Source organism: Cololabis saira, chromosome 1, assembly GCF_033807715.1.
Source record: "Cololabis saira isolate AMF1-May2022 chromosome 1, fColSai1.1, whole genome shotgun sequence".
NCBI lineage: Eukaryota > Metazoa > Chordata > Actinopteri > Beloniformes > Belonidae > Cololabis > Cololabis saira.
The window spans coordinates 31,175,162-31,194,681 of record NC_084587.1 but is presented as its reverse complement, the minus strand read 5'-3'; the positions used below and the strand labels follow the sequence as shown (position 1 = coordinate 31,194,681).

Below are 19,520 nucleotides of genomic sequence, written 5' to 3'. Positions count from 1 at the left end.
AGCTCTATCTGAGTGCATTGAAGTTCACATGAGAACAAAAGTCATTGGGATTTCAAATATCGTGACAACTGTAGTAGATGATGGCTCATCACCATTTGTCAAAACAATACGTACCCAGGTTTATACACTACATTGATTTGCACAACATTGTTTTTCATGGTATATTCTCACATTTTGCTACACTCAAGCAGACCTGGGTCAAATACATATTTAGGTTTAATGTTTCAAATCCCTATCGACTGCACACTGATTAAACAACATGCATACCATGCACTCCAGTGTCTTGACAGTTTGTGTGTTCTGTTCTGGCTAAGTTTTATTGTGGGCATAGAGTGATTCAAAACTTTATAGTTTTTCTACAACTGATTTTGCTTTGGTTGGTCCAACAAAAAGCATATACTTTTTGTCCTCTTCTTGTTCCAAACTTAAAAAGGCAGAAGGGGACCTTTTGCCATTTGGAGCCCAGCCAGTTCCCCTGTCAGCATGGAGGTTAAGTCACTTTTAGCACAAGACTTACTCTTGTTCATTGACTCTTTCTTGTTCTCTTCCGTATTTTCTCCCCTGAGTCTCTACTGTGATGCCTACTCTACCTCTGTGAGCGAGGTGCATTGTTGCTGCTGCGTAACACAGCGTGATAATGTCAAATACAATCGTCTAAAGAGACAACTGGGATTGCGAAGTTACTTTCAGTGGCAATTTGCTAATAATAGAGATTGGAGATTGTGAGAACTAGACCATGCATTCAAATATTACGGAATATTCCTCCAAATGAAGTTAAAACTGGTCATTTCAACATAAAATGTATCATTATCGTTTATTTAGTCTGAGTTCATGTTGCCCTGAACATGTATCTGACTTTGAGCTGCTGTAACACCTGAATTTCCCCTCTGGGGACCAATAAAGGACTATCTTATCTTAAAAAAAAAACAAAAACGTATTTGTGTTGCATTAACAGTGGTACTGGTGCTTCGTTGCCACTCAAAATATAAATGGTCTGTTCACATGCCAGTAAATGGCAATTAGAGTTGCCACATGGTTGCATTAGAGCTATTACTTTTGTTTTAAAGGGGACCTATTATGAAAAACACGTTTTTTCTTGCTTTAACATATATAAAGTGGTCTCCCCTCAGCCTGCCAACTCAGAGAAGGAGGAAAGCAACCAAATTCTGCAGTGTCTGTACAGCCGCCCGGATGAGCCGTCCAGTGTGATGTGGCTTCTACGAGCCGTTCAGATTCTGCTCCCGTCGTTACGTAACGATGGGCGCGATTTACATCGGTTGGCCTACGATGCGTGAAACCACGCCCACAACTAACTCTGGCCGGAACAACAACAACTAACTCTGCCGGCCGTAGCTTCCGCCATTTTTTCGTAGCGGTGTATCGGGTCATTCAAGCAGCCAATCAGCACAGTGCCTCATTATCATAGCCTCCCCGCCCACTCAGAATCCACATAGATAATGAGGTTAGAGAATGGGAAGATAAAGATTTGGCTCAGAGGCTGAATTTCACATTAATTTAGCAAAAACAATCAAAAGCTTGTTTTTAAGACATTCAAGGCCTGTTTAAAATAGGTATTAGATGCCATAATAGGTCTCCTTTAAATAAGCCAGAACTGCTGGTCATCCTCTTCGCTTTTCAGCTTTTCTCACTAGGGGTCACCACATTGAAACATTGTCTTCCATCTGACCCCGTCCTCTGCCTCTTCCACTCTCACACCAATTATATGCATGTCCTCTTCTCTCACATCCATAAATATCCTCTTTGGTCTTTGGCCTCTTTGCCTGCTTGGTACTGTAGCTCCATCGCTAGCATCATTCAATTATCTCCACCGTCCCTCTTCTGGACCTGTCCAACCATCTTGAAACTGGCCTCTCTAACAGCAAACCTGAGCTGTGCTTCTGATGTGCTCATTCCTGATCATATCCATCCTCTTCACTCCTCAAAAAAATCTCAGTATCTTCAGCTCTGCTACCTCCAGCTTTGTCTCCTCCTTTTCATCAGTTTTACCATCTCTAAACCCTTTAACACAGCTGACCTCACCATTGTCTTATAGACCTCCCCACTGACTTTTGTTGCTACAGTACTTGCTCATCACACATCACTCCAGACACTTTTCTCCACCCAGTTCACCCTTCCCTCACCCCCCTCTTCACCTAACCACTCCCCTCCCTTTCATTAATAGACTTGTGTTCTGTCTTACTGTGACTGGCTTTCATTTTTCTTCTTGTAGTACATATCCTCACCTTCCCAGGATTTCTTCCATGTGTTACTTGTTATCATCACAGATCTTTTGTCATCTGCAAACATTGTCATCCAAGGAGCCTGAGCTCATCTGTCAGCCTGTCTGTCACCACAGCAAGGGAGAGAGGGCTCAGAGCCAATGCTTGATGAAGCCCCACCTCTACTTTGAATGTGTCTTTCATGCCTACAGCATCACCTCTGTCATGGTGCTCTCATACACACCCTGAACTGCTGGTACAGGAGTTATTCCTTGCAAAACAAAATACCTCATCTGTTGTTAAGACTTATTGTTAGCTATTTAAGTAGTTTGTGCACATTCTGAGATTTTTTTTTTTTAAATATGTTGGCCTGATCTCAATGATTCTGTTTAAATTAATCAAATACACCACTGGTTCAAATCCATTGCCCAACAAATCCATGTAAGATGGAGGAGTGGAGTTGCTACTGTAATTGGTGGAAACAGAAAAGAGAAGACTAACTGACTGTACAAAGTTTGAGTCTTTCTTAAAATGATCTTCAGAGTTTGCCATTACTCCAGTAGTTATTTTATTGTTTTTGCACAAAGGTTGCAGGTACATTAGTCAAGCAAGCCCCATTTTAATCCAATTTAACATAAGCGTAGTAATGTTTATCAGTCACCACAATTTTCAGACCCATCTCTCTGATAGTGTCTTGAATATTTTCACATGATGGTTAAAATATAAAGTTCAAATAAAAGTTCAATTATAAAGCCCAAGACATCTCTCAATCCTAAATCTTGCTTTTGCTAAAAGGCTAAACCACTGGTCGTCACTGTTAAAACCCATCAAAGAACAATTTCCTGTAACGAAAAAAAAAAAAAGTGGCAAAACTCTGAAGCAACTGTCTTGTTTAGAGAAATTACTTATCCCAAGCAGCCACATATGAAGAGAAAAGAGAAATAGAACAGATCACTGAAATAGAAGAAAGAACTTGAGAATTGTTTCACAGGACATGTGTTAGAGAAAGTCTTCCCAATCTGTTAAAAGTCCAAAAATGCAAATTGTTAACCAGTTCCACTACAGAGTAGCCAAAGGGGTTTCATCTTTTTTTCTTCAAGCTTGTGTCTGTGGCCTGGCTGCAGCTTTTCATTTCGAAGCCTGTCGTATCAATGTCTTCATCTGCACCTCCTGCCTTACCCTCTGTCCAGCGACTGGACAAAAACACATGGGCATTTATGTCAGAGCACTGACGTCCATCTTCACTCTGGGCAAGGGGGTTAGACTGGGCCAGAGAGCCTGTGCTGTTACATTTCTTCAGCAGTGTGGGAGCCAGAGATCTCGGGGTGATTAGTGATGTCAGGGAAAGGCTGTTCAGAGTTTCTGACAAGTGTTCACTGTTGAGGGTCTGGCGGCATCCACCCCCACCTGTTCCCATACCCAACTTCTCGTCTGAAGGCTCCATAGAGTCCTGTGGGAGACAGTCTGGTTGGGTGCTGCCAGCTCTGCTGCCGCTCTGGCTCCTTTCGTGCCTCAGAGTGGCTTGGAGGTTAGTGGTAGTGCTGTGTCTCTTTAGCAAAAGTTTAACCTGGTCTGGTGTGGCTGGTCCATGGGGGTGCAAGGTATGGCTGGGAATCGGGCGGTGGTGAACCACAGGGAGATCCAGATTACGAGGTGGGGAGATGCCCAAGCTGCGCCCTTCTTCCAGCGTGGTCTGCAGACTGCCCTCTGAACCTCCCGTAGCCAAGGAGGAATCACTGTGAGAGGGATGCTGTACACAGAATGAAAAAAAAAAAATTTTAATCAAATGATCTAAATGAGCTACATAAAAGAAAAAATGTAGTATTATTTTAGAAAAACAATTGATGTGCAATCCAAATGTCCACCCTCCTTAGTTTTCCTGAGCATTAAAAAATGCCCTGAAGTGTTCATAGTCTTAAAAAATAGAAATTGAAAACTAGAGAGTTGAGATAGTTGGAGCATTGCATTCAATCCAGAAGATAATTGAATTATACAGTCATTTGAAAAGGAAAGTATAACCCTTACACAATTCAAATGTTTTATGTACAAAATCAGAAAAAAAGGGGTCATTGGGTCCTTTTTAGAACTCACATTTTTTCTTGCTTTAACATATATAAAGTGGTCTCCCCTCAGCCGGCCAACTCAGAGAAGGAGGAAATGCAACCAAATTCTGCAGTGTCTGTACAGCCGCCCGGATAAGTGTGATGTGGATCTACGAGCCGTTCAGATTCTGCTCCCTTTCGTTACATAACCAAAATGTAATTTACATCGGTTGGCCCCTGATGCGTGAAACCACACCCACAACTAACTCCGCCGGCCGGAGCTTCTGTCATTTTTTCGTAGCGGTGTATCGCATCATTCAGGCAGCCAATCAGCACAGAGCCTCATTATCATAGCCTCCCCGCCCACTCAGAATTCCCATAGATAATGAGGTTAGAGAATGGGATGATAAAGACATGGCTCAGAGGCTGAATTTCTAATTTATTTAGCAAAAACAATCAAAAGCTTGTTTTTAAGACATTCAAGGCCTGTTTAGAATAGGTATTATATGCCATAATAGGTCCACTTTAAAATGAGGGGAATCCAGTCTCAGATGAATAATAGCCCATAAATAATTACACAGCATAATTATCTATTAAGTAAACTTAAGATAAACCCAAGCCCAACTCATTATCCCTCCACCATTGTGCTTGACAGTTGGTATGAGGTGTTTTCCAGGACGTGCCGTGTTTGGTTTTGACCCAACGTGGCCTTGTGCATTATGGCCAAGAAGCTTCCCAGAGTACAGGATGAAAGTGAGAAGGAGAGGTTTAAGAGTTAAACTGAAAGACAGAGAACTGGGAGGAAAGGCACAGACAGGAAGATTACCTGACAGAGAGGGTAAAGGAAGCAGAAGAAAAGCAACATAAGCGAATATGAAGAGACTGAGTCAAAAACGACAGTGTGCTCGGCGTCAGTATCAGGCTTGGGGCTGGCTAGGCTAATTAGCTGTGTGCCGCAGAGCATTACTGTAGCAGCTGAGGATCACAGAGGCACTCAGGCACAAGCTAAACAAACCAAGCAGGTACATACGCATGGAAAAAAAATGTAAAAAGCTGTTTCCATGGTACCGAAAAGAACAAGAACAAATGGCTTTCTAAAAATAATTATTTTTTTGTTTTATGTAAAAACCAACAAAAGGGAGATATTGGTTTTGGTTTTTATGGTTGAGATTATACTTTTCTTAATGACAAAATAACTTCTGGATTTCAAACTATATCCATACACTATCAGTGAAGGTAGTATGCTGCACATGTATTACACAAAACATTTTAACTTTGTGATTAATAGACAACAAAAGATGTCGCCATTTCTTATAAGCCAGTTAATGTTGATTCTTTTAAGCTTCATTTTCTGCAGCAAAATATTTTTTTCTGCCCATAATTAGTGTCTCCAATTTCTGTCCTCAATTCAACTGTCCATCCAATCGCAATCGCAAATCTATTCATGTGCTCATGATACCCGAGTACTTACAGCTCTGCTGTTGGCTCCTGGCGAGCGGAGGGAGGCCCAGGAGGCTGGTGAGGCCGTCCCGGGAGGGTCACCTGGGCTGGCACTCTCCCCGGGACTGTCCGAGTGAGCCGCAGCAGCTGGGTGGAAGAAGTCGGCTGGCAGGTGAAATACGGTTGAAGACACACCACCAACTCCACTGCAACTTCCTCCATCAGCATCTGAAACAAGTAGGTAACATTTTGGCGGTCATTGCTAATGCTCTATGGACAAAAGGCTGATTGAAAAAAAAGCTGGATCAGGAATAAAACTTCCAGCAGCAGTACTTCAAATATCTCAGAATATTACTACTACTAATACTGTCATTTAGCAGATGCTTTTTTCCAAAGCAACTTACATCTGAGACACACACGCCGTGGAGCAATAAGGGTTACAGTAGGACCTTGCTCAGGGGCCCAAGGGGGTTCATCTTGGTTGCCATTCTGGGGCTTGAACCGGGCCCCTCTGTAGCCACTACTATCACCCCCAATATTTCAACAATAGCAACATCAAGACTCAAACAAAAGAAACACCAGTCAGCTATGTCTTTCAAAAAGGTTTGCATTCTAAAAGATGCATGTTTTGCCTTCTCTCTATTATTTTACAGCTTTTGAACCTGCATTTTGGACAGTAGGTAAGCAGACAGCAATGTGGGCAGGACGACTGTAAAACTTTGGCAATCATTTCAAATCAAATGTCCTCATGTCCCTGGTTTCTGCCTGTCACACACACACACACACACACACACACACACACACACACACACACACACACACACACACACACACACACACACACACACACACACACACACACACACACACACACACAGAACCGGGGTGATGCAAATGCCAAAGAACATTTTATTTCTTCAATTTACGGCTTTGTTCTGCGACTGAGCACATTCCCTTTTCTTTTCATTTTCTGAACAACACTGCTGCTCTCCTTCATTATCATCACCGTGGGGTAGGAGGGTAGACAAGTTTAAATGTTATTTTTGAAAACAGTACTGGGGAAACGGAAGCTTAGTCTATATTTAATGGAGTTTGCCAAAGCCTGACACCAGAGGCTCCTGACCAAGTGTTGGGTGCTGTCAAGTTAGAAGGAAGAATAGATAGTTTTCTCCAGTGTTGCTTATGGGCCCGTCAGGGATAATACCATCCCATAACAACTGAACTGTCACAATGCGGTTGGACCCAGATGCAGGAGAGCAGGAGGCAGGAGTTCCCAAAAACAGTGATTTAGTAGTGAAAACAAAACCAAAATCACTGCTGAGCAGGATGCAAAAACCAGAGCTTAAAACAAGAATCAAACACTACAAAAACCAGGGCAGAAAACACGGAGGAACAAACAGTACGGACCAGCAGGGAGCAGGGGAAAGACAAGGCCAGATATACACAAGGGTTAACGAGACACAGGTGGACGATCAGGACCGATGGGAAACAGGAAGGTCAAACAAGAACTCAAAACACAAAGACACAGGCTTCAAAATAAAACAGGAAGTGATAAAATCGTGACATTATGGCTGGTCCGTTCTGTCACGGTTACGTTGGAGTAGGACCCAGATACAGGAGAGATGCAGGAGGCGGGAGTTCCAAAAAGGTGATTTATTTCATGAAACAAACAAAAAGCGCTGCTGCGCAGGATACAAAAAAAACAGTGCTCAAACAAGAACCAAAATCCTGAACGTGGAAACACGAAGGGAGGAAAACAGTACGGACCAGCAGGGAGCAGGGGAAAGACAAGACCAGATATACACAAGGGTTAACGAGACACAGGTGCAGACAATCAGGGCCGATGGGAAACAGGAAGGTCAAACCAGAACTGAAACACAAAGACACGGGCTTCAAAATAAAACGGGTCAAAACAGGTGTCAAACCCTGACATGAACGTAATAACATTGACTAGATCAGGGGTCGGCAACCCCCGGCTCTAGAGCCGCATGCGGCTCTTTAGCGCCGCCCTAGTGGCTCCCTGGAGCTTTTTTTAAAAAAAATGTTTGACCTTTTTTTTTCCTTTTTTTCTTCTTTTTTTCTCTTTTTTCTTTTTTTTCTTCCTTTTTCCTTTCCTTTTTAATCTCGACATTTCGACTTTTTTCTCGACATTTCGACTTTTTTCTCGAAATTCTACTTCAACATTAATCTCGACATTTTGACTATTTCCTCGACATTTCGACTTTTTTCTCGACATTTCGCCTTTCGCCTTCATTCCAAAGCTTATACAAGACTTTTCATTTTTTGCGGCTCCAGACATATTTGTTTTTTGTGTTTTTGGTCCAATATGGCTCTTTCAACATTTTGGGTTGCCGCCCCTGGACTAGATACACCATCAGTAAAAATGCCCTACATGTATTGCATCAAAACAAATCACTCTAATTGGAGTAGACGTAATATTTTAAATTCAGCATCTATTTTATCCGTCATGTCATGTGTTGTTTTGGACATTTATGTCATTCACAGTCACTGGCGTTGATAACCAACTGCTGCATCTTTGATTCTGTGTTGCCGTGATTTTAAGTTCAGTACCTTTGCCACGTGCAGGGCTTTGCTGCTCCAGCATCTGACGATTCATCTGAGGGTAGACGTCCCCTCCAAACGATTCCTGAACACCAGCCTCGCTTCCTGAACTGGAGGGACAGAGCCCTCTGTAGCCTCCCTGGGCGGGCAGCTCCTCCGAACTGTTGGAGTCACCGCTGCCCCTCTGAGAGGAAGATGGAAAAATTAGGAGAAAAATTGAAGCCAGATAACTGAGTGGACAAGAGAAAATACATAAAGATGCAAAGAGCGAGAGCGTGATAAACAGGTACACTGATGTCCGCTGGAGCAGGAAGGATATCAAAGTGAAGCTTTGCCCTTGTCATAATGGAAATCATTTTCTTTCCAATTTCAAAAAGCTCTCTCATCATCCCCCCTTGGTTATCCATCAATACAAGTCTGATTTAAAATAGGAGTTGTTCAAACCAAAGCAACAGCAGTCCTCAAAGCGTCAAAGCGCTTGGTCTTTATTGCAAGCGGTAAACGAGATCAATTGAGCTGGTCGTCACTATAGCGATAATGAAATGGGCACGGTGGAACCAGCGAGAGCAAAATGTCCAATGTAAGATACAGATTTGAAAAACACAAGCTATCTCACGCATACACGTGCTCGCACAGTAGACCCATGTTACAAATTGATGGAACACCAACACGTGGCGTCGTAACACAGACAGAACTTAGTTGTTATTTCAATCTATAGTACACTACAACTAAACAGTGTGGAAGTCCTTAGCCGGGGCAAAATATTACAGACCATGTAGATGAGTTTGCCTTTAACAGAATTCTACAAAGTGGTCCAATTATTAACTGCAGCCCATAATAGACAATACATATTCTCTCGAATTTTAAATGGGTAAATGCGTTTTATGTGCGTAAATGAGGGAGTTTGTGAGCTTACGTGACTGTCGCTGAAAATCAGCTGGTAACCGCTGTGTTCATCCAGGCTGAGGTCATCAGGCAGAGCGAGGGACAAAGATTTGTCTGAAAGCTGTTCTGACATCAGTGATGCCTGCTCCACCTCTGCCAATCGGACCTGTCTCACAAACACATGGTAGTAACAGAACGTAAGGATAAGAGGCCGAAACCTAACTCAGATGTACGTCATGTGTGCGGGAATCCCTTGATACATTTTCAGTGTTAACATTTGAATGCACATTTACAGTCAAATGCAAATATCCTGTTCATTGTAGTAGCACACCACTGTTACCACTGCACACAAACCTAAAGATTTGATTGTCTTAGCCGCTAGAATATGACACTGCTCAAACAATACACAATAAATTTACCGTCTGTGTACCACAGAAATGTTATGCATTTGTATTATTATTACAATGTTGTCTGAAACTACAACAGGAGACAACATGTTGAACAGCGAGAGGGTTTCCAACAGCGGCAGCAGCTCACATAAAGGTATCCATCAATATCAACCAACAAATGATGCGCACATCAAAAGAAAGTGATGATGCAAATAACAGTTTGGTTATTTGCAGCAAGTGCAAATAAGTTTAAAAGTGTACGGTCAGTATGGTATGCTTTTTGTCTCAATGACAAGTACTGATAAGTATTAATACCAATAAGTAGTTTAAGTGTCAATTACTGTCAACAAAATCACAACGATATTCATACCTAAAGCACTTGGCTCTCTTGTTAGATGAAAAAACATACGTTAACATAGCTGCACGACTAAACGCAGTCTACAGTATCAGTCCTTTTCGGTGTCAGTGAATCCAGGTGGTTATTTACATCTCACCTCGATACGGAAAAAGAGAGGGGAAAAAGAAAGTACAAGTGTTTGTGCGTTTGTGCCACACTCACCTCTTGAGGGTGACTCTTGCAGTTCTTGCAGACAGGAGAAGAGCAGTAGTGGTGAAAAACTGAGCCCGAGAGGTTGTCAATCATGTCTCCTTCCAGGGAGTCTTTAATCAACAGAGACACGCTGTCTAACCACTGACTTTCCTGCAGCACACGCACAAAAATACACACAAAAAAGTAAAAGTAAAAGTAAGCTCATTGTGCACTGTACTTCTAACAAGATGAAGAGTAGTAGCAGTTTTTCCAAAGTCTTTACTTGACTTTCTCTTTTAAAAGTGGCATTGATTATTTCATATGACATTTTATTGTATAATATCAATCATATAATCACTACACAAATCAAACATTTATGATAAAAGAACAATAAAATAATAATAAAGGAACAATTAACAGTCAGTGTCAAAAGCAAGTCATCAAAATTAAGGCCAAGTTAAGGCTCTCCAGATTTCTGCCTTGTACAGTAAAAGTCAATTTGCCCGCAGGCTTTTCTATCGGCAGGTTTTGTCACGTCTCCAGAAAGCTGAGCTTCTCCCACCTGTCACTTTGTCCACTGGTGACATGCCAGTAAATTCCTCCTCTCCCTTGCCTCCATCTCATCTCTCTCACAAATTGCAGGCTTTTACTGATCTTAAGGCTGCTTTATACATTTTTCATGGCGCGCCTTCACCGACTCCGTGTGCGGTCCGTCTTCCTCATTTGCTTTACACCAGCCGATGGAGCCGGTGTTATTTTCAGCACCTGCTGGCAGCGGTAAGACGGATAATGCTGACTTTTTCTGCCTGCTTTATGCCAGGCCAAAGGAGGAGATGAATGCCAATGGCGTGAGACTAATTGCATGACCCCTAAAAATGTCTGCTCTTCTGTAGGTGAGCTAAAGATGGCCTAGGAAGCCCGTATTACAGCACTGGAGAAAATGCTTATAGGATCATTTCTATTTTTAAGAATTCAGCAAGCGAGGATTGACAAGGACATTAGAAAAACAGAAATAAAAACGAAGCCTTCCTTCTCCACTGGAGAAGGAATGAAGAAATAAAGAGCTGGTCATCAGCATAATCATGAAGTGTTGTTGAGTTGGATGGAGATGAGTGTAAAAAAAAGTCAGAAATCATTTTTTATTTTCTTTGTTGTTGCTGTGATAACTGGTTATATCCTTCTGTAAAAATAATAGTAAAGAGACTCCTGTTTCTTTGTTCTACTTCATTCACATTTTGTCTTTTTGTGGACATCATCTTTGTGTTGTTATTTATTATTCTGAATATGATTTCTCAGTCTGTTTCTCTGCCTGTATGTTTCTTTTGCTACTACTAAAAGTTTTATTCCACAGTGCAGTGCTTCCTTTTCCTGGCTGTCTAGTCTGAACTTCTGATAACTTGTTCCCTACCATACTGACTCTCTCCTCTTGTTTTTTGCCCATATACTGTCAACGCGACAGGATGTGAGGTGAAGAAAGCAATTGCAGCCAATAGCGCCCACCTGTTCACTCACACACACATACTGCTTCAAGTATTGACAGATGAAGAGTGATGGGTGATGCAGCTTTGCTGAATGACTAAAGTGGTATTTGTTAACCCTTTCTTGATTCACTCTGAAACCCACAGAGAACATTTCACATCTTTATTTCACAAAACTTAGCTCTTATGGGGAACTTAGTTCCCCACATCTGTGTGAAGTGATTGTGCACTGTATGTGTACTGTTGTGTTTTTTATTACTATTTTATTGATCATTTTAGTATGTTAGTGATTTTATTGTTTCTACACTGTGTACTGTGTTTTTCTTTTGGTATTGTTTTATTTTCTTGTATGCTGTACACTTTGGTCGACCTCGTCGTTTTTAAATGTGCTTTATAAATAAAATTGACATTGACATTGACAAAACTTTTCAAGTCAGTCTGGAATAAACTGTAAGTGTTACAATTCTGTGAAAACTGTATTAATAAGTATCATGTTTTGGTTTCTTTGTTAAACTGATGCATATCTTGACGGCGGGATAATAGAGAAAGGAGACGTTTTTATCTCCAGTTTATCAAAGGCTGTCTTGACTTGGAGGAGTAGGGGCCCACAATTTAACAGTAACAATCCAAGAATGAGGCAGTTTTGGACACCGCATACTGTCCTACTGATGCCAAGTATGCAGTATGCAAAAACCTGCAGTATGCAAAAGATACTCTAATTATTGCTACTTCCAACAAAATGTCCAGAGTGAAACTGAATAGTGTACTTTGCATATTATATATAAAAATGCATTGTGTAATGACAGAGGCAGCTGGTCACAGAGGTCACATGGTCGTCCCCTGGTTGTTTTATTTATTCATTTTTTGGGTCTTCCTTCTTTATTTCACTATGTATCGTTCTGTAATTACAGGAGAGTGTCCAGAAAAAAAGTGATTACAAGATCATTACTGTACATTAGCATTGCTGGCTTCCACTTTAGGATCCTGCGTGTTTTGTATTAAGTAATTACAACCAGTGAGTCTGCTTGTGATAATTGGTTTGATTTTGGCTTTTGGCTGAAACTGTTTATCCAACAGATCCTAAGGACAAACTCATTACATGCTGTTGCTTGGAGCCCTTGCTGTCATGTTTCAAATATACTGGGTTTCCCTTTATCTTCATCTGCTCCTTCCTTATTTGGAGGTTGTTGAGGTGAATCTCCTGTGATATCAGAGGAACTTCCACTTTGCATCTCAAGTTGGATATGAAGTTTATTTTGATATTCTTTTTTTTTTTTTTTTTTTAAACTTTGAGCATTTTTTTCCAACACTTATTTTAGGTTTAAGTAAGACGAGCACTTGGTTATGTTTAGGAAGACATCATGCCATAACAAGTCGGGAAATGTTGGCACGATATGAAAAAGAGTCGACTTCAACAGCTGATCTCATTAATGATTTGGTACAAAAACAATAATGCGTGTTGAGCAAAGACAGGTAAATTATCTCCACTTTGACCAAAAATGTCTGAAAAAACAATATTTATGTTTAGAAACAATATTCCTCAATGAATGAAGGGATTAGCATATTTAAATATTACAGAAACATCTGTCAACTTTTCCTTCTCAGGGGTCACCACAGATAATTTTAATGGCTCATATATTGCTTTCCTATAGTTTTCTTCTTGTTTCTTTACTGGGTGATCTTCCAGACACAACCATACCTATTGTGGTACACCTTGGCATTTGACTGGAGATTTACCAGGTAAGATTTAGGGCAACTGGGTCTTCCCATAATACCCCATAGTTTTGAAATAATTAGGCTGATTAAATATGATTTGTGAAATTTTGTGTCTGTGTAAAAGTTTCTGTACGTCTGTAATACTTGCTGATGTTGTGACTCTAATAGTTGTCACTTACATTTAATATTACTGTGGGTTTGTGCCATGTCTACTTTAGCAGTCACGCTGTCCTTGAAAATCAGCATCTTAACATAAATATGAAAAATGAAAAGCACTTATATTTTGCTACGACTCTGACAAGGCTTGTTTGGAGCTGTTTGCTGGCTAATCAGAATTTAAATGTTAAATAGAGTATAGCAATTTAAAATGCAGTGCAGTTCGAAAGGCACATGAAAAGGAGTCTTCCCTCTGTCCTTGCATTTCTCCGTTTACTCCTTTCCTGTTTAAAAATACCAGCGGGCTGTCAGACAATGAGCTACAAACACAATGAGCCTGTGGTGGAGTCTGCCACCTACTCACAGTTTCGCTGTGTCTTCCTAACATTCCAGTGTCAGAAACTCTCTCTGCTCCCCCATCCAAGCTCGCTCTCCTATTGATTCAACAACATTCTTTTTTAGACGGTGACAGGTTCATTTCCTTCCCCATGTAGCAACATGCAACAGATTACTTAGGTTCATTAGGTTTAGACGACACAGACACCAACAAAACAGTATTTGATTCCAGCCTCAGCAGATAGAGCCATGGCCAACTATATGAGTTAAGATAGTGGCTATCAGTTTGATAACCGGTAACATTTTAGAGTTGGTAAATTGTATATTGTTTTAAAGCCAGTAGCCATGTGATAAAATTGAATCTGGACCAGTTTATGTCGACAGCAGAGAGGGGAAAGATTCATGTGGTGTGGCATTTAAAGCTGCGATACTTGACCTTTCTTAGCCGTTTGAGGGCAGTTGATCTGGCAGTAGAAATATCAGTGACAGGCATCCGCGGATTCTGGTGAGAGGCAGGGCAGACTTCGGACAGGTCACTAATCTATTCTTTCAAAAGGGTAACGCAAAGACAACTGACCCTCCGTAGTCACACACACCAGTGGTCAACTGACATCAGTTTCACATGGATGTACTTGGACTGTAGGGGTAAAGCCATGCAGGTTCAGTTACAGCCTGCAAACCCACAGAAAGCCTAGCTCAGTGTCTTTAATGTAATTCCCTTCTCATGTTTAGTTTTTCCACATTGAATTTTGTGTGCTCATACGTAAAAACAGAGTTGCATTTGGCTTAACAATAAATATGACTTTTCTAAAATTAATTCAACCTTCAACTGGTTAGTGGTGTGTGACAGCTTAGAGACTGGCAGAAGAGGACAACATTGTCCAGATTTAAGTTCATCATGGACAACACGGTGTTGTGCGTCGCCCATGTGAAATCTGGACTTATAAATGTATGAATATTTTGTGATTTTGAGGACCTGTAAAACCAGACTTTGCCCCTTCTTCCTGAAGTCCTGCGACCCCCTGCTGCTAACTCCTGGTTATCTCGGCCTGGGTCGAGATAGTCCGTTTACGACCCCACTGCATGGCCGGAGATCAAAACAAGGACCCAGCAGGGTTTCTGCCGGGGAAAACAGACTTCCTTGGGGTTTTATGACACCTAAGCAGGGGTCGGGACGCAGCGGAGCCCTGAAACCAGGCCTCTTTGGACAGACACAAAAACCTACCAGCAACCCCCCAGCATGCCTTGCGGGATGGGGCGGCGCCCACAAGCGGCGCCCCATCCAATCGCAATGAGGCACCGATGACGTCACCGCAGCGCGCGTAGGATCAAAACCCCTGCCGCTGCTCCTCTTCCTGCTCTCTTCCGATCACCCTCTCATCCGAGCTGGATCGTTTGGCTCTGGGCCAAGATCCCATCTCCCTTTCTCCCCCCGGCTGGGGGGAGGTGTAAGGCCCCATCGGGCCGCTCCGTTGGACCTGCGGCCGTTGAAGCCGCGGTCCCCCGGGAGGCTCCGATTTCTCACTAAACTCTGTTCCTCTTTAAGTTCACAGATCCAAGCTTCCGACGCCCACGCGCTCCCGGCAACCAGATCGGGACACAGCTGCGACTCAGACCGAACCCCCCTCCCCGCTCTGAGCCCCTGTCTGCCAACCGGCGCAGGGATCGGGGACGGACGGCCGGCGTCTCGCCCGGCGTGAGCTCTCCCGGGGCCCGGACGGCCGCGCGTCGGCGACCGGCGCAGAGAGGGAAGCACGGCAAGGAGAGACCGGTCCCCCCGCCGCGCCTAGGAATGCGTGTGAGCCTCCGTTTGGTCCGGAACCACGGCCTGGCACGAGGCGGCCCCGCCGCTGTCTAATCCGTTTCAGGGGAAGGGACGGCCCAGTCACAGAACCCGCAGGCATCCGATCCGGATCCCCGAGGAAACGTGAGCCCGGGAACGGTAGATCAGTAGGACTAAGAACGGTTCAGAACTGTGTGAAGTCGGGATCTCTGTTTATCAGTAACTTAAGAACGTGTTACAGAGCTAAATCTGTGTTCAGAGCTGAGATTACATCAGCATCATTATCAGAACGGTTTTCATTAATTTGTAGTCACTACTTTCTGCTAGTCATTCATGTTTGATTATTTGGTAGTCGTTGTTTTCTGCCGTAGGCACGTTTTAAATGCTGCGTTCGCCATCCGGTCCGATTGCACGTGGCCCAGGGGGCGCGTCCATCTTTAAAAGACCACAGGAGCCCCGTTGAACTGTAGATGTTCTGTATCTTCGTTATTATTGCTTGATTTCTTCTTTTTTTTCATTCCATGCATTTAACGTTTATGTTTCATTTTATTGATTGTTGTTTTTCTAGTTAATTAATTGTTTTGATGATACTTAAGCCATTTCTGCCATCAGGTTTATTTGGGTGTTGCGTTTATCATCTTTTGACACCCGTATGTAAATAAATTCTGATTGATTTCTTTATGAGTGGTTGTGTTATTTCATGCAAGATTTGGTCACAAATTGATTTGTTTAAGCAGAGCCTAGTGTTCGGATATCACGCCTTCACTGTTATTCTGTAAGATTTGCTGTTCTGCAGGATAATTCAAATCATAATGAGACTGATTTTCTGCTGTTAGTTATCGAATCCCACCGGAAGTAAGGCCCCGGCGGTGGTGCCCCTACGAGAATTATCATTTTTGATAATACAATTTGATAAATAGTCAACTTTATTAATTATTAATAATTCTTTAATAGAATTATCATTAGCCTTGATAACTGGACAGCCAAGCTACCTATGAGTTGCACAACATAAATGGCGCCCCAGCGTGAGGCTCTCTAATAACAATATTTGTGACCAAGTTGTATGAAATAATTGAACATTAATTGTCATCAGAAGAAAAATATTTTTTATTTTTTTTTCTTCCCCTCATTATCTGATTCCTACGGTTATTTTAAAACATCCCTGTTCTAATGGCAACCTCGCCTCACTAAAGGGTGATTGCTTTGTTAAGTTCTTTAATTTTATTAATTTGAACTTTTATTTTTCATCACACGATTATTAATCTTGTGATTGATTTCCTCTGCAACCTTACTTCACTGAAGCTAATGCTACTGCTTCACTGAAGGTAATGGTTGGGTTTGCTTTAAGTTCTGTTAATTTTATTAACCTGAACTTTTTCTATCACTCAATTTTTGTGAATCTGTTTGAGTAATTTCCTCTTGCAACCAGGTTCCATGGAAACTAATGGTTGGCTCGCTGTAAATTCCTGATTTTTATTAATCTGAACTTTTATTGAGGGATCACTATTTTATTAATCTCTGATTAATTCCCTTTTGCAACCATACTTAACTGAAGGTAATGGTTGACTTAATTTCTTTAATTCTATTAATTGAACTGTTGCTGATTACCCCATGTGAGTTATTAATCTTCTCAGATTAATCTCTACTGTGTTTTAAGTTGAATCTTTAATTTAAAGTTATTTAAAGATTCCTCCCTTTTTATTCACTTTATTAATTCCTTTCAGTTGGTTCTTGCTTCTAAGGTTATAACCAATACCCCAGTCTCTCAGGGTTTGTTATCGGTTTAATTTCTTCTAATCTGGGTGATAACGTGAGCTGACTTCGTTAATAAGTGTAATCTCTTGCCAGAATCCCAAGCGAAGCGCTGGGGCCTGGACCGTGAGCTGAGGTGTGGTTATTAATGGCAGAGAGCTCATCGCAGTGGACGGAGAACCAGCAGAGGTGGACATGCAGGCTGATAGAGATCGACCGACAGGCAAGTCTGTTCTTAGGCTGGACCCAAAAGTGGTGAGCCCGGTCATCTCATCCCCTGAGCCCCCTGGTCAGACGCCACCATGAGTAAGCCAAAAATTAATTACCCGAAAGGAGCTGCGGCCCTTCCCAGTTTTCACTGTTACTGACGCTGAAGAAGCAGCTCAGCGTCTTCTTAAAGTAAACCAGAGGAGAACAGATCACGATTAACAACCAAGGCGCAGACGCCGTACCTCAGAGCAAGGGGGGTCCCACGTTTGACCTTTTTTAGCAAAAGAACACTGAACAGCTGCATTACCTTGTATGCAGCGGCCCCCTCACAATTTTTCTGACCCAGAAGTGGAAGCCCGCTCCACACCTGAAAGGGGGGTAGGATACTTTGGGGCGTTAAAAAAAATTCACGCCTACACACAATTTCCAGACTTCCATAGCCGGCATAAGTTAATTTGTGTGTTTTTGTCGCCTAGCAATTAATCAAAGAGTGGTTAAATTGTTGGCTTTTGATTTTAGGTACAGTGTACACACTGAAACCTAACTAACCTCTCCTTTTATCTTTCGTTTACCGCACTTTAAGAGTGACATCACTGTGTTAGGTAAATGAATGATGTTATTGCTTTGAATATGTTTTTCTTTTCATATTTTTGTGCATGGCTCGCCTAGTGGAGGAAACCAGGCGAGCTCACGCCCCCAACCAGAGTTTCGTGACCACATGGACTGTTGCACCGTTGTTAGATTCGACAACCAGACCCTGCATTCCGGCGGTCGATTCTAAGGGGGGATGTTGTGCGTCGCCCATGTGAAATCTGGACTTATAAATGTATGAATATTTTGTGATTTTGAGGACCTGTAAAACCAGACTTTGCCCCTTCTTCCTGAAGTCCTGCGACCCCCTGCTGCTAACTCCTGGTTATCTCGGCCTGGGTCGAGATAGTCCGTTTACGACCCCACTGCATGGCCGGAGATCAAAACAAGGACCCAGCAGGGTTTCTGCCGGGGAAAACAGACTTCCTTGGGGTTTTATGACACCTAAGCAGGGGTCGGGACGCAGCGGAGCCCTGAAACCAGGCCTCTTTGGACAGACACAAAAACCTACCAGCAACCCCCCAGCATGCCTTGCGGGATGGGGCGGCGCCCACAAGCGGCGCCCCATCCAATCGCAATGAGGCACCGATGACGTCACCGCAGCGCGCGTAGGATCAAAACCCCTGCCGCTGCTCCTCTTCCTGCTCTCTTCCGATCACCCTCTCATCCGAGCTGGATCGTTTGGCTCTGGGCCAAGATCCCATCTCCCTTTCTCCCCCCGGCTGGGGGGAGGTGTAAGGCCCCATCGGGCCGCTCCGTTGGACCTGCGGCCGTTGAAGCCGCGGTCCCCCGGGAGGCTCCGATTTCTCACTAAACAACAACGGATCACCCACTCCACAGTGTTGTAGTCGATCTGAGAAGCACTTTTAGCCACAGACTCACCTGCATGAAGTGCTCCACACAGAGGCACAGAAAATCCTTCCTTTCCACTGACATCAGACTTTAGAAAGCCTCTCTCTGCCACACACCCACACACTAATCTGTGCAATAACCTTGCTACTTAGAGTGCAATATCTTTCTTTCTTATTAATACTAAATCACTTGGACTAACTGCAATTACTATCATGTGGAATATTTTTCAGTTAATTAATTGGTAACTTTCTATATGCAGTATTTGCATCTGCAGGAATCTATTATCTAGTATTAATGATACAGATATATAAAGCTGCAGCATTGCAAAACAAAGCAATAATTAAACAAATCATTCTGGGAATGAGATTTAGGCAGTTTCTTAGATGAATCTGCCAACTCGACATGACTAAACTAGTATTCCGCCATGTTGTGAAACTACTAGTCCTATGGTACTAAGTTAGACCTTTGCTAGCTTTAATGAAGTTTATAGTTTAACTGCATTAAACCAAATGTGACATAAGAATATCACATGCCCGTTTCAACCCTATAGCTTTCTTGCTCATGCAACATGGTTTATCCT

At 42.5% G+C, this 19,520-nt stretch overlaps 1 protein-coding gene across 1 annotated transcript in view; it reads right to left on the bottom strand.

Moving 5' to 3' along the window:
- Positions 1 to 3,300: 3,300 nt before the first annotated feature.
- Positions 3,301 to 19,520, bottom strand: part of LOC133442765 (voltage-dependent T-type calcium channel subunit alpha-1I-like) — a 240,372-nt gene continuing 224,152 nt past the window's right edge. Inside the window, exons 33-37 of the mRNA XM_061720633.1 lie at positions 10,097 to 10,237; positions 9,180 to 9,314; positions 8,273 to 8,447; positions 5,721 to 5,929; positions 3,301 to 3,969 (exon numbers count right to left, since the gene is read on the bottom strand). Coding sequence (XP_061576617.1) covers positions 3,301 to 3,969; positions 5,721 to 5,929; positions 8,273 to 8,447; positions 9,180 to 9,314; positions 10,097 to 10,237 — 1,329 coding nt within the window. The remainder of the gene's footprint in view (positions 3,970 to 5,720; positions 5,930 to 8,272; positions 8,448 to 9,179; positions 9,315 to 10,096; positions 10,238 to 19,520) is intronic.